Raw genomic sequence first — 15057 nt, 5'->3', positions numbered from 1 at the left:
ACTCCATTTACTGCTTAAATGCTAATTAAGGCAAGCACACATTCCTTTGTTTAGGACAGACCCTTTGCCAAGTTCTGTTTGGGCAGGACTGTGGTATTTGGAACATGTGTTGATAAGATCAAATAGGGGAACTTTACAACTTCGCATACGATGTTGCCACACATTTTACCTGAATAATACTGACAAGCAAATTCTGAGTTTTCAAATGATACCTTACAAGGCATACTTTTTGTACAAAGAGTACAACAATAGTGTGTAGGGTGTGAATACAGGGGTATATTCTGTCCCAGAGCCTTTAGGGGGCATTTGGTTCAAATTTTCAAGCTTTTATCTGTATTTATGAGGGCTAGTGCAAAGAAGTCCATTCACCACAAGTGCCCTCCTTATGCCTAGGTCTGGGAATTAGCTCTCATGTCATTTAGGGCCCCCTGCCATCAGTTGCTTGCACTGTAATCCCTCTCTCCTTCCCTGACTCTGGCCAGGACACTATATAGTAGTCCACCCCTTGTGGGGTAACAAAGTCCTACCAAACAAACTGTCCAGATGCTGCCTCAGATGGTCTGATGTTCCATCTCTAGGTCAGTGACACTTTCTCAGTGGTTGGTAGGGGAACTCAGGCCCACCAATACTCAGGTTACAGTCCAGGGACCATATAACTAGCAGTATAGGTCTGCTTAGTCTCAGATCTTGTTGCTGTTTCCCTTGGTTCCTTCCTAACCCACCTCTCCATTTTCTTGTCTCTCTCTTGGTTTACCACAGGAGATTCCTCTGCTCACAGTGGCTACTTCACCCTTCTCAGCCTCTTGTCAGACTCCCCAGTCCAGGGCAGGACCCCAGAGCTTACTCTCCACCTGGATCTCCTCCTTGTCTCTGGCTAACTCCCTTTCCCTCTAGGGAGTGACTGCAGACCTTCTCTCTGCAGCCTTCTTCTTCTTCCGCCTCCAGTCCCCTTTGTGTCACAGCAGACACGCTTCCTGATTCTATGACTACCATGTACTTGCACTTTTCCTGATATTCTTAAAGAATCGCAACATAACTTTTTTTCCAATGGGCCCTGTTTTCCTTAGATTCTTGACAGATGCTGCAAGGAAAATTTTGTTACTGTAAGGCCTCTTAGTTTTCTTTACAAACATACAGACTATACAATTCCAAAGGATATGATCTATCGTTTCCTGAACATTACATGTTACAAATAATTCATCTTTGTGCATATTAATTAGAAATAAATTACTATTTAATCCACAATGCCCTGTTAGAATTCTAAATAGGGCCCTTTTGCTCTTCCTTTCAGGATCTTGAATTAAAATCAACATTTTCAACTGTTGGGTTTACGTCTTGAAATCCTCCCCCCCCTTTGTTTAGTTTCTCCATAGTTTGTGCCATTCCCGCCTTAGCTCATTTTTAATTAAGTGTTTAAATTCCAGTTTGCTTCAGGGGATTCCTAGGTCAACTTGTTTGTGTTTATTAGCACTTTGCCTGTTCATCAATTAATTTCCTGCTATCCCTGTATGCCCCAGGATCAAAGCTATTACTATGGTTATATCCAGTTGCACCAGTTTGGTTGTTAGCATTAATATTTCATCAAGAATATCATTTCCACTGTCAGACTTACCATTGTAAATTGCCTGCAGCCCTGATAAGGAGTCAGACAGGATGGCCATGGTAGCACATACTTACAAAGCCCAGTTTAGTGCTAACATAATCTCTGTTAGCTCAGCTGTGAAGACAGATACAAAGTTAGTTTTACGGCTTTTTTGAGTCTGAGTGAGGTCATGCAGAAAGCTTTTCCCTCTCTTCTTGTTCCCTCCTCTTTTGAGCCATCTGTATATATCTGGCAATAGTGTCCCCACTTACACGTATATATTGGTTTGCTAAATCTTGTATATTTACCAGTCTTCATCTTTAATTTATTTCATTATATAGTTTTATGTCTAGCTCAGGGGGAATGGTTTACCAGTGACTGAGTATTTTCCCATAGCTATAGATTTTGGTCTCTTTCAATAATTTATTTGCATTACAATCCTTTATCCACTTCTGTTGTCATTTTGCTATTACCTACTACTTTGGCGCAAGAGGCTAACTCTAGGAGTTTCATTCTTAGAAAGATAGTAGCTAGTGAAATACCTATTTGGAGTACACACAGTCTTAGTAGTGAAGGCACCACATGTGCGCTGCAATGCCTGTGCTTGGGTATAGTCCAGTTTTCTCTGTATTTGCTGCTGATTCAAAGGTTTAGCATCCATACTCGATAATTGGTCTTATTAGTGCTCTGTATAGCATTTCCACCATTTGCTTATCTGCTCCCCAGAATATTTCGGAGATACTTTTAAGTAAGTTAATTCTACCTTTACACTTATCTTAAATATTTTCAGTATGGTCGATCCAAGTGAGCTAGTTATCAAATATAATACCTAAGAATTTGTAAGTTTTCCACTATATTTATCTGTTGGTCATCTTTTTGGATTTTCCTTGATGTGAAGATCATTCCCTTAATTTTGCCTATAGATAATTTGAAACTCCCCATTTCCTCATTCTACACTTCTCTGAAGTGCATCATTGATTCTTTTGGCAGCACTTTCAAGGTTTCTGCTTTAAGTCCATTTGGCACAGTGATCATCAAATAATGTGATCTCGACTTACTCCATTAGGGAAGTCATTTATCATGATGTTATAAAAGGTTAGGCTAATTATGCTCCCTTCTGGAGTTCCATTTGCAATTGAATATATATTAGAAAAAGCTTTCTGTATTTGGATTTAAGAACATAAGAATGGCCATACTGGGCCAGACCAATGGTCCATCTAGCCCACTATCCTGTGTTCCATCAGTGGTCGGTGCCAGATGCTTCAGAGGGAATGAATAGAAAAGGGCAATTATTGAGTAATCCATTCCTTGTCATTCATTCCCAGATTCTGACAGTCAAAGGTTTAGGGATAGTTGGAATATGGGGTTGCGTCCCTGACTAGCTTGGCTAATAGCCATTGATGGATCTATCGTCCATAAATTTATCTAATTCTTTTTTGAACCCATTTATACTTTTGGCCTTCACCCCATCCCCTGCCAACGAGTTCCACAGGTTGACTGTGTGTTCTGTGAAGAAATACTTCCTTTTGTTTATTAATTTCATCGCATGACCCCCTGCTTTGTGTGTTATGTGAAGGAGTAAACAAACACTTCCCTGTTCACTTTCTCCACCCCATACATGATTTTATAGACCTCTATCATATCCCTCTTCAGTCTTCTCTTTTCTAAGATGAATACACCCAGTCTTTTTAATCTCTCTTCATATGGAAGTTGTTCCATACCTCTAATGATTTTGTTGCCCTTCTCTGTATTTTTCCCAATTCTAATATATCTTTTTTGAGATGGAGCAACTAGAACTGTATGGAGTATTCAAGGTATGTGCATACCGTGGATTTATATAGTGGCATTATGATATCTTTTGGCTTATTATCTATCCCTTTCCTAATGGTTTCTAACATTGTTTGCTTTTTTGACTGCTGCTGCACGTTGAGCAGATATTTTCTGAGAACTATCATGATGACATCAAGGTCTCTTTCTTGAGTGGTAACAGCTAAATTAGATCCCATATTTTGGATGTCTTAATTAGGATTATATTTTCCAATGTGCATCACTTTGCATTTATGCTATAGTTCTATAGTTCTGTTGCTTAAGAAGTCCCTTACCCATCTATACATTTTTCCTATAGCACCCATGGAGGCCACCTTATGCAGTATCCTTCATTCCATTATAGCCTTTTCCTGTCTCCAGTAAGGTTCTGATCATGAATTATTTGGTTTATCATGCTTTTCTGTACTTCTGTCCCTTCCCTAACAAGAACTCACTTTATGTTCCATCTATGAACCTGTTTCTTTCTAGATGTGCTACTAATCTCTGTTACCATTCTGTCCATTGTTTTACCTAAACATGCCTTATTTCCTCTTCTGACATTTCAGCTAGCACGTCCTGTGCTACCACTCTTATTTCTGTGAGGAATCTGAGTAGTTTACAGCTTATTTTACATAGCAGCTTTATCTTAAGGAACTTCCTTACTGGTTAGTGGAATGTAAAAACAAAAAACAAGTCTCTGCCATCTCTAGAATCTTTTTTTCTCCACTCTGCAGTCTTCAGGGGGCTGATATCCCCTATCGTTAAACCCTTATCTAGGGGTTTTACTGTTATATAATTTTGCCCATTTCCTTTTCCTGCCTTCCTATTTGCTAGTCTTTCTTCTGGTTCCAGAAAAATCTACCCTTTTCTTTTTTTCTTTGTTCCCTATTTTCATTGTCCAGCCTGGTTTCAGTTTCATTTGTTATCTCTTCCATATCACTCTGCCTAGCCAAAGGCTCAGCCAGTCAGCAGCCTGCTGAGTCCAGACTCAGCAACTGTAGCCCCAGCTATAGCCTCCCAGCCCCTTTCAGTGTTCAGCTTGCTGATTTTATAGTGCTGTCCCAGCCCCTCCCAGGTGGACTTCCTTCTCAGTTAACCCTGGCCATCCTTCTCTCAGGTGATACTGGATGATCTAATTGGCATCAGGCCCTCGTTAACTCTGTCAGGCTGTGTACCCCTTCTCAGCCCTATCATAGATAGAAACTTACATTTTCTTGTAAATGAAAACAGATTCTCATACAATTTCTGGATTCCAGCAGCTGGTGTTCTGAAAAAAGCACCAAATAACAAATTAAAAGAGTTGTTATTACATTTTTAGCGACGCTCAGTAATATAAGTTGTGTTAAAAGTCTGTTAAAAACAAACAAACCAGAAATTTGGTATATGTGGTATATTATTTCATACCAAGTATTCTCGGGAATTGTTTTGCAAGAGGAGCACTATATATTGAAAGATCACCTAGCGAAGGCTTAACAAACAGTAATAGCCTCCTAGCAGTATGGAGTAAGATATAATGTGCAAGAGATGCCTTTGGGAAAAGATCAAAGTTAGATGTGGAATACCTATTGCAAGTATTGGGGCAGGCAGGCCTTAGCCCACCCAAAACTAAAGGGCTGCACCTTCTTAGATGAAGAGGAATTATGAGCCCAGTCAGCATGTTAATACAGACGATAACAAATGAAAAAACAGGAGTGGGAGTGAGGACCATCGGGCCAAAAGAAGTGATCCAGAGGGGGGCACCAAGCAAAGAACCTCAGACCATGCCCACTTCTCCTCAAAGGGGTCCAAAGAACCAGTGGACACTGCCCAGAGGAACTCTAGCTGGAGATGTAATACGAGGGACCAGAAAACAGCTCCACGGTCTGAACAATCCCTCCGCCAATCAATCTTCCTCCTCTGTGATTGGTGGATGACCATCATGGCTGTACAAGGAGAAAGGGGAGGAAGACTGCTGTGCTGTGCTGTGCAGAGCCAGGGAGGCAGGCGTGGGCTCAGCCCAAGGTAGGAGCAGTTCCAGACCAGACAATCTTCAGAGACTTTAGCATTAAAGTCCAAGGAGTGTCTTCTGAAAATCCACTGTTTGCAAAGGTTTGTAACTTGGCCAAATTTTGGCAGATTTTTTGGAGATAGGAAAAGGCATATCCTTGACACAGAGGCCACCTTCCAGAATTCAAATCTCTGGTCCAAAGCCTGGGGGTGATAGAGCTTTTCAAAGAAGACGCTGCTAGGATCTTTTAACATGGGGAAAACAAGCTCTTTTCCTCTAGGCTTGTTCTCAGACACAGCTGAACTTTTTTGGCTGAAATTTGCCCCCAAAAATTCAGCCTGCAACAGACACTCAGCATGAAAAAAATTCTGCCCAAATGGTTGGAGCATGGCCAAGCTCTAAACAATTGAAAATAGAATCTTCTAATGGGAAGTTTTGGACAACCTATAATTACAGTAGTTTCCAGAAGCCTCAATCAAACAGGGACCCTATTGTGCTGGGGGCTGTACAAAAATATAAATGAGACAGTCTCCAGTCTAAAGAACTAAAAATCTAAGATCACAATCTTCCAGATACTTACATATGTGCTTAACTTGAAGCATGTATATAAATATCTGTAGGATTGTTGCCTAACTAAGAGATATCAACTTATTCCATGTTAATGACCACTACTTTTACAAATTAGAAATCCATTGGAGCCCATTGCTATGGTTTTGGACTTCAGACATCATTAAAAGACAGTCATTTACAGACCAAAAGATATCATCCCTTCAATGTAAAAATCGACCTGTGGTGAAACCTCCATCTGGGGGGTTGAGATGGGCCAGCTGGTGTAAGTCAGCATAATTGCACTGAAGTAAAATGTGTTACTGTAAACATTTGAGACTGCAGGAGTGGTAATGCGTTAAACATTATTACATGACTATAAATCCAAGTATCTGACAAATATCTGACATACCTTTCCAATAGATGGCACATTCACCATCACACTGTGTATCAATGCCACTTTTGTCTAAGGCGAGTTGAATCTAGCACAGTTCACATTCATTCATTTTCTCTGCATAGCACTGGGAGAGAAAGAAACAGCAGTGGCTGAATTAGATCAAGATGAGATTTAGATCAGAGAGTTGCTAGATCAAAAAGTCTCAATTTGTCCTAGAAGACATATATACACATTGAATAGGTGTGAAAAGATGGAATTCTGCAAATTCCTGACTATAAGGCCCCAAAGGGATCACTGTGAGGGGAAGAAACAAAACCATTGAAAGGCCTCACATTTCTTTAAGTGTAACTAGTTTGAATTTTAAGCCATGTTACAAAATGAGGTTTTTCTCAGACTCAATTATACGCTATTTAGCTGTAAAGTATAAGAGACATATGGGCAATTTCAGAACGGTCTCAACCAAGACTCTGCATTTGTGTCCTCAAGCAGGTTTGCATAATTGGCGCACTTCCATTGAGTATTTAGATATAGTAGTGGCTTATCTTCTCTTTGTGGTAATACATGTGGAGAGAGTCTCAGCTTTCCTTTTCATGGTATGATGGCTTAGCTCTCTGGCCCAGTCCCAAAAACCTCCTTCTCCTTTGGGGCAAAGAAAATTCCAAAATCTTCACCCTTTTGTGCAGGGGCTCACTCTCTACACCCATGAGCTCACAAGCAGCCTTACCACTCAACTTTTCCAACCTTTTCTGGAGACCAACAGGTAGCTCCTGCTCTCCCCGAGCCTCTAGTTTTCTCATCCCAAATACTAGCCCCTCCTCAGAGAACTTTCACCAGCCCAAAGACTGTTCCTCTAGGTCTCTTCCCAGGCTTTTTCAACCTTCCTGCCAGTGGTGCTGGAACAATTTTTATTGTGGGGGTGTTGAGAGCCATTAAACCAAACTATAAACCCTGTCTAAAATGGAAACCACTTCAAGCCAAGGGGTGCTGCAGCACCCACCACACCCCTTGTTCCAGCACCTATGCTTCCTGCTAAGTTTTTTTGCACAGAAATATTCAACAGGTCATGTTCCCTTCTTATTGAGACCCCCACAATAAATCTAGTCTCTTCCTTAATCTTTCCTTTATAGCAGAAAGGGAGCACTTTCATAACCGTGCCCCCCTTTCCCAGCACACACTGGTGTCCAGCCTATAGCTCCCAGGATGCCTCTTACTACATGTCCCAGGATGCGTTGCTCTTGGGGTCAATTGGAAGTGTAGCCTGAGCTGGACCTTGAACCATTCGTAGAGGGCCAGCTTTCCCACTGACAATCTTCCAACCCAGTTCACACACACACACATTTAAATTTTCAATATGCAAAATCTTGAGCATCTGAAATTCCATTTCCAAAAATTTGGACACACAGTTCTGGGAATACAGACTTAGAAACCACTTCTGAAAAATTGGTCCACAGTGATAAAGGCTCCAAACATCATCATTTCCCTGAGCAGTGAAGTTGAAACATACTAGGGGCCAGATTTTCTGCAAGGTCTAAGTCAACATAAGTCTACCAGCTGAACATCTGGCCCTATATGCCTATTGGTGTCATGTTATTTTCCTCTCACAATTAATAAGGTCTGATTCTCCACTATCTTGCATTTTGTTTAATTATTTACACCTGAGCAAAATGAAAACAAAGTTGATATAAAATACTTCTAAATCAGAAATCTCAAATCATACCAGTAGTAATATTTTAACTTACTTTGCACAGGTATGAATGACTAGATAGAGTGCAAGGCAATGGAGATGAATGCCCACGCTGTCCCTGCATTACTGATTTGGGGAATAAATGGAATAAGGTAGATTCCTGCCCACAATGAACTTATGATGCCAGCCTCCATCGCCTGCTTGTTAAATTTTCAGACAAGCATCTTTGTGCTTTCTCTCTCACTTCCCCTCATGCTTGGGAAGAAATTCCTGTAAACGTCTCTGAAGTCACTTCATTGTTCACCTTCACATACCTTCTCTAAAATTCTTCTTTGCTCTGATGGCTACAATAAACTTGACAATGTGTAGGCAGTTGTTATGCTAGACCTTTGCCTATCCCGCTGACCAATACTGTCTCATCATTTCCTCGTACTACCCATCTGTCTATACCCATCTATTATCTCGTCTTATATTTAGATTGTAAACCCATCTTTTGGTTCTGTGTTTGTATAGCACCTAACGCAATGGATCCCTGGTCCATGGTCTCCCAAGCACTATGATAAAACAAATTAATACTAAAAAATAGAAAGGAGAAGTGCATAATACTTAATTAGGTACTCCACAGATACAAGCAGTGGTACTTGGCAGTTATCCTGGATGGCTATAGGGTCTAGAAGATTCATGGAACTTGGTGGTGAAGCTGCCATGGAGGCTAATTGACCTGGATCATGTATTGCTTCTAGTTTAGGTGCAGTTATGATAGATTTGGGATAGAATAAATTGAATATTCTGAAGCACAGGAATATAATTGAACTGCTTTTTTAACAGCAGGAAGCAGCTGTTTGGCAAAATCCCCAGCTCTTATAGAAGAGAACATGTTAACATGTTTGTACTGGTCTGCTAAGGTTAAATGGAAACATATGTTTGGCAGCTCTTTACAGCACTGGAATTTGAACTAAAAATAGAGAAATGAACTTATGATTCATAATTTCCCTTTTCTTAAAAAGAATAAAAAATTAATAGATTGACTACATGTATTAGTGCATCCTTTATTATGTACAAGTATTAAGAGCTAAGTAGATACGTTTTCTGAGGAAAAATGAAAGTTTGGACTTCCATCATTATTCCTTTATAGTAGTTGAACTAAAATAATAAATTAGGGTTGTTATCAAAACCACTATTAGACTTCTGTACCTGAGAACCATGATAAGTATTTTCCACAGTCTTGTGCAGGCTATTACGTTGTGATTTTTGTACTGCACCAAGTCTCTAAAAACCCAGCGATAGTTTAGAGCCACTACGTGCATATCCTTGGTGTTCTGGACATGTGGTCTTTCAAAAGAGCTATCCAAGAAATGCAGATGATTTTATCTGTATCTGTTTACAGACTGTAAGTCCAAATACTGAAAGAACAATGTTTTAGAGTTAGTAATGTACAGAAGTATTACTAAGAGTACATTCACTTCAGTGCACCTCACTTAAAGATGTCAATCTAAGTAGGAACTTCTAAAGCTGAATCCTCCCCTTTTCCATCCTCCCTTTTATCCCAGGTTACCAGCTCTTGTTCTGTTTTATCACTGGCTAGCTCGGACCTGTCACTGTGTAAAGTACTACAAAACTCCTTCCTATATAGCCCTACTTACTCAATTCCGTTTTAGCTGTAACTTTCGCTTTCACTATAACCTCTTTGTGATACCACAGCTTTGGCTATTGCAAGACTCTCCTTTACCATAAATCATATCTAATATAGCATGATTCATTTTGAATTTCATCTTCAATACTGCTCATCTGTTTCTGTCAGTGATCTTCTTCCCAATTTACATAATCTTCCACCACTTGTGAAAGTTTTATTTATTTATAGAAAGTTTCCACTCTTCATATCATACCTCTCAACCTTAAAATGTGCCGTTGTGTGACAGAAGAAATTGAAATATGACAAGTGACCATAGTGGGGAACAGCTGTGCTTTGTTGCTTATCATGCTATGTTTGACAGTTTACAATATTTTAAAATTATAACTTGTTTTTAGGAATCTTTTCTAAATGTGTTAATTAAATAAGCCAGGTTAGGCAGAAAGTTGGAAAAACAGAAACTCACTCTTGCAAGGACTCACCTTAGCCTAAGGCTTGGCAATAGGATTTGAACCTTCAGATTCTCAGCACACACTTTTACCACTTGGGTTAAAGATTAACTGTTATGCTATATGTGGCCCAGCCAATAAAAGGGGGAATTAACACACTTTGCAGCAGGGGTGCTGAGAGCCATTGAACCAGACTATAAACTCTGTCTATAATGGAAATCATGTCAAGCCAGTGCAACACCCCCAGCACTCCTAGTTCCAGCACCTATGCATTGCAGGTAGTTTGCACAACTGCTAGATAGCAGTAGAATATTGGAGGATCACGATCCATGCCTGTCCATGAATGGGGCTTGTGGTCTAGTAGTTACAGACAGCATGGCTAAGTATATTGAATTTGCCATTTATTCTGAAAGGCAGTGTGGCTGAATGAAGGAAACTTGGGTTCTTTCTTCGGCTCTGCAAGAAGTGATCTAGCGCAAACTCAATAAATTTACTTGCAAAATGGCAGTGGGGAAGGACGAAGAGAATTTTATTCCTAGAGTGTGGCATTGCTCATTAGTAAGGCTTTTGAAATGCACAGAAATATAAGCAGTGGGAGATGTGAGCTAAAAACCCATGGTCTCCTGATTCAGTGCATTTTCCCCCGAATCAAAGGAGATTGTGCAGGAATTTCTCTTTCTTTCTCTTCCCCACAGAGCACTGTCTGGCTCCAGGGCCGCCCAGAGGATTCGGGGGCCTGGGGCAAAGCGGGGAGCTTGTACTCACCCATTGGCGGTCTGGGCCTTTGGTGGCATTTCAGTGGCAGGGGGCCATTCATTTGCTCTGTGTCTTCGGCAGCACTGAAGGGCCCCCCACCACTGAAATGCTGCTAAAGACCTGGACTGCTGTTGGGCCAGGGCTCTCGGGGCCCCTGTGGGGCCCAGGACCTGGGGCAAATTGCCCTACTAGCCCCCCCCCCCCCTCCCGGGGGCCCAGTCTGGCTCTGGAGTACTGTTGAACGTGGAGGCTGATTTACCTGAAAAAAAAAATCAGACATACCACATAATCCAAGACAAGTTGAGGCTGACGTGTCATGTTCTCAGTATTGTGAGCCTCCAGTGCTAGAACATCATGAGTCAACCCCCAAATAGTCATGAGATTAATAAGACAATCATGAGGTTTTTTTAAATATTTTTTTTTTTTTGGCCTCCTGGTTTCTGAGCCTTTAGGGTGCACTTCCTTCACATTTTCAAACTCTTCTCTGCAACCACTGTGCCTGGGAACATACTTTAAAAAAAAATGAAACCTGAGGTTCTCCTGGAATCTCTCAATTCCAGAACAGGCTGTAAAAATCAAATAACAGCAACCTCCCTGCCTCATACACACACAAGTAATGTGAGACTTGCAATAATATCACAAGAATTGGCAACACCATGCTCTATTGTCCCAAATAGTTTCTTCATATAGATGTTCGTCAGTATATCTTGTGTGTCAGTGTTATTTACTGTCCAGTTGCTGATACAATGCTTGATTTTTTATTTGTATTCAGGGTAACCCAGGACTAACTGGAGCACGTGGGCTACCTGGACCAAAAGGAGATGGCTATCCAGGTGCACCAGTATGTGTTGTTCTGTGCAATTTCTTAATGGCAATTAGACACTGTACTTGGTGTCCCAAGTAACATGAATAATTTCATGCATAACAATAGTTATGTGGGTATTAGTTATGGGAGTTTGCTGCTTTGAAGGGTCTAGAACCAGTTAGGTTTCTCTCTCCTTTGAAGTAACAGGAACATTTTGTTTACATTTTGGTGGCCTCTAACTTCTCAGTTTCCTTGTTTATTTAAAAAAACCACCAACCAACCCCTTCCCTTTCCTAAATACAGGCATAATCCTGCAAATAATTACCACTGGGCATGATGTTTGGGTTTTTTAGTGACACTACTTCTGCTAGAAAGCAAGTGATTCCACCCCCTCCTGCCTCATGACTTCCCCTGCTCACCCTCTCCCTCCTCCCCAACCTTTCCCCTCTCATACTCATCTAGTGTCTTTCCCCTCACAGTTCAAGGATACTATAGCTTCCCATATCTAAAAACCCACTCTTGACCCCCATCCTATCCTCACATCTCCAGTTACCTCACTCCATCTCCCTTCTCCTGGTCACCTTCAGAATTATTGAACACACCATCTATAACCATTCCTTCAAGTTCCTCTCCTTCACCTCCATCCTGGATCCCCTTCATGCCACTGAAACTGCTGCCACCAACATCTCTAACAAACTCAGCTTGTAGGGTTGCCAGTTTTGATTGGACATATTCCTGGATATTTAGTCACATGACATAATCTTTCATTAAAGATTAATCTTTAATTCCTGGAGATGCCAGGCCAATCCTGGAAGGTGGGCAACCCTATCATCTTGGCTAAATCTAAGGACCTGTACCCCATCCTCCTGGATTTCTCAGATGCTTTTGACACTGAGAGTCATGCCCTTGCCCTGCTTTGGATTTTGTGACTATGTCTCCTACCAACCTGTCCGTTCCTTCAGTGTCCCTCTTGGTATTTAGGGGAAATCATTCTTCAGTATATGTAAATAATGTTCAGCTTCTGACGAATATATCCAATAGCAAAAACGTGGAAATTTGAAGGTAGGGATGAAACTCCTTTCTTTCTCACGGTTTAGGAAACTACTCACTATTTCTCTGGTGTTGTGCTAGGGACCTCCAGGGCTGCAAGGCTATCCAGGACCAAGAGGCCCAAAAGGCACAGGAGATCCTGGACAAAAGGTACCAGTGCTATAGTAATGTATACTATTAAAATAGCAGACATCTCCAAAATATGAGTCCAGCAAACCTGAGATGCATGCCACATATGATGAAATGGTGCAGTCCTTTCTCATGCCTTGTATCACTGTCAGGTGTTGATTGTAACATCTCTGGCAGAGTGAAAGCCTTTCCTTGTTTTATATACCCACAACCCCACAGAGAATTGTCACAAATCTACAGAATGTCTCATCTGAGTGCTGGACTTTGCATTTAGAATGCAGAGAGAGCTGCAGAATCTCATGCAAGCGGAGAGCTGCCTAGGGACTATGTGTCTACGGAGATTCACATGCATTGCTTGTTCTAGAAAATACCATACACAAAATATCTTGTACTGATGATAAGTGTACTGACAGGAATATGCAAATATTTGAAGAGAAGGAATGAAACTCCCATATTTTGGGAAACCATGTGCTTTTGGGGGACAACAACATTTATTTTGTTTCCTTCCATTCCCATCAACTTTCTCCCTCCTGCCTTCTATTTTCTATTTGAAATGTGCAAATCATTAAATACTGCCCTGTGGTATACTGTAAAGCAGTCTCTCTTTGTTCTCTTTCCTCCAGATTTGTTTTTAAATGTAGCAATTGCAATGCAGCTCTGTGGTGCAGCTATCAGATTGTCTAGAAGATTAAAATACTTTAGGTGACACTGCACATACTATGAAAACAATGTGGAAGCATTTCTACTCCTCGTTTCTAATCACATTTGTCACTTTTAGTCTCCCCCAGATGCAATGCCTCTCAGCCACTAAGAGTCTTTGGAGTACTTTCCTAATACGTCACTAGTCCACTTATTTTCAGTGTTATCATTTTTTAATATCTCATTAATTCTATATTAACTACTTTTTCTTGGGAGTCAGAGAAATGGGAGCACATGGTTTCCCTTCATTTCTAGGTTTGTCTAGGAGAAAAGGGAGCCAATTGGTATTTTTAAGACAGTCTTTTATCCTAAGTTTTCCCAAATCTTTTACATTTTCACAACTTTGAATCTCATGATATATGGCTGCTATATATTAGTATATTATCAAGCTACAACAACATTCTGGGGATTGTCTTTCACCTGCAAGTGACACATTAAAATCTGGCCCAGATGGGTAGAAAACAAAAATTATAAACTGGAAACAGTTTGATACTTTTTCATAAAGAACTCAATCACCACTGACTCCAACTAGCAATCACATCCTAAAGGCCAAGGACTGAAGGGGAGATGTAACCATCCCTTCTCATTCCAGGCAGAACTGAAGCACATTTGCAGTATGTAGGAAGCTTGTATGTAGTATCTTCTCTGTGCATGACAGCCTGCAATGCTGTCAGCTTGGCATGTTTCATTAACAGTAAACTTATTTTTTTTAAAAAGAAACCACCTGATAGTAAACTTTATTCCATTGTGAGTGCAAGATAAATGTAATTCTTTGGACAGACACAGACATTAAGGAGATTATTTTAATTATTTTGAAAAGCAATGAGATATTGAACTAAATCAGTGTTAAAATGCATCAAAAGCACAATGTCTAATTGTAACTAGTTAAAGTAAGATACTATGTGGTCATGTAATATTTCATTATACCAGAAAGTAACATACTAATAAAGTAACAGCTAATAAAAGATACTGTTATCTCAGCCATCCATTATTTATTCCATTTATGTATAGTGAAGAGTCTTGTAATCATTCGATTTACACTGCATCAAATCAGGTCCAGCAAGCAACTTTCCTCTTGTGAGGAGTCCCATTTAAGCAACTGGGACTATTCACATGAGGAAAGTTAAGCACATGCTGTTACACTGGAGTGGATCATGAACGTGAGTGCCCACCTCAGGCCAGACTGTCAAAAGTAGGGAAGACTCCCTAAGTTGGTGGTACGTTCTGTAATTAGATACCACCAAGCCAGTACCAAATGTAAACTCCTGGATTACTATAACATTACTATTACTATAAATACACTAAAAAGTCCCATACAGTCCTCTTAGACTCCCCAGTCTATCTTGCCACCCAAACAAACCACATTTAGTGATAAATGGTAACTTATACCAAAAAAATCAAATATTCTTGGTTACTACCTGTCCCAAGAGACCATTCACCCACTTGAGTCGAGTTGCATTGTAGATCTTACAGAGATAATACTGGTGGACAGTACTATAATAAACTAACTATAGGTTTACCAGCTAAGAAAAAGGAA

The 15057-nt window shown here is 40.4% G+C and overlaps 1 protein-coding gene and 1 long non-coding RNA gene across 3 annotated transcripts in view; one reads left to right on the top strand and one right to left on the bottom strand.

Annotated features, from left to right (window-relative positions):
* Nucleotides 1-15057, top strand: part of COL28A1 (collagen type XXVIII alpha 1 chain) — a 105660-nt gene that overhangs the window by 53469 nt on the left and 37134 nt on the right. For both annotated transcript variants that reach the window (XM_030550637.1, XM_030550638.1), the window contains 2 exons: nt 11610-11678; nt 12774-12842. In XM_030550637.1, the coding sequence (XP_030406497.1) occupies nt 11610-11678; nt 12774-12842 (138 nt within the window). The remainder of the gene's footprint in view (nt 1-11609; nt 11679-12773; nt 12843-15057) is intronic.
* On the bottom strand, nt 1619-6424 carry LOC115645673. The gene is made up of 3 exons (XR_003998797.1): nt 6334-6424; nt 4597-4655; nt 1619-1717 (listed from the first exon to the last, which is right to left on the bottom strand). It is a non-coding gene; the product is annotated as an uncharacterized LOC115645673 (long non-coding RNA).

The sequence above is a fragment of the Gopherus evgoodei genome, chromosome 2 (genome assembly GCF_007399415.2).
Source record: "Gopherus evgoodei ecotype Sinaloan lineage chromosome 2, rGopEvg1_v1.p, whole genome shotgun sequence".
NCBI classification, from domain to species: Eukaryota; Metazoa; Chordata; order Testudines; family Testudinidae; genus Gopherus; species Gopherus evgoodei.
Note: the sequence above shows the minus strand (reverse complement) of the source record. Positions and strands in the feature narration are given on the sequence as shown.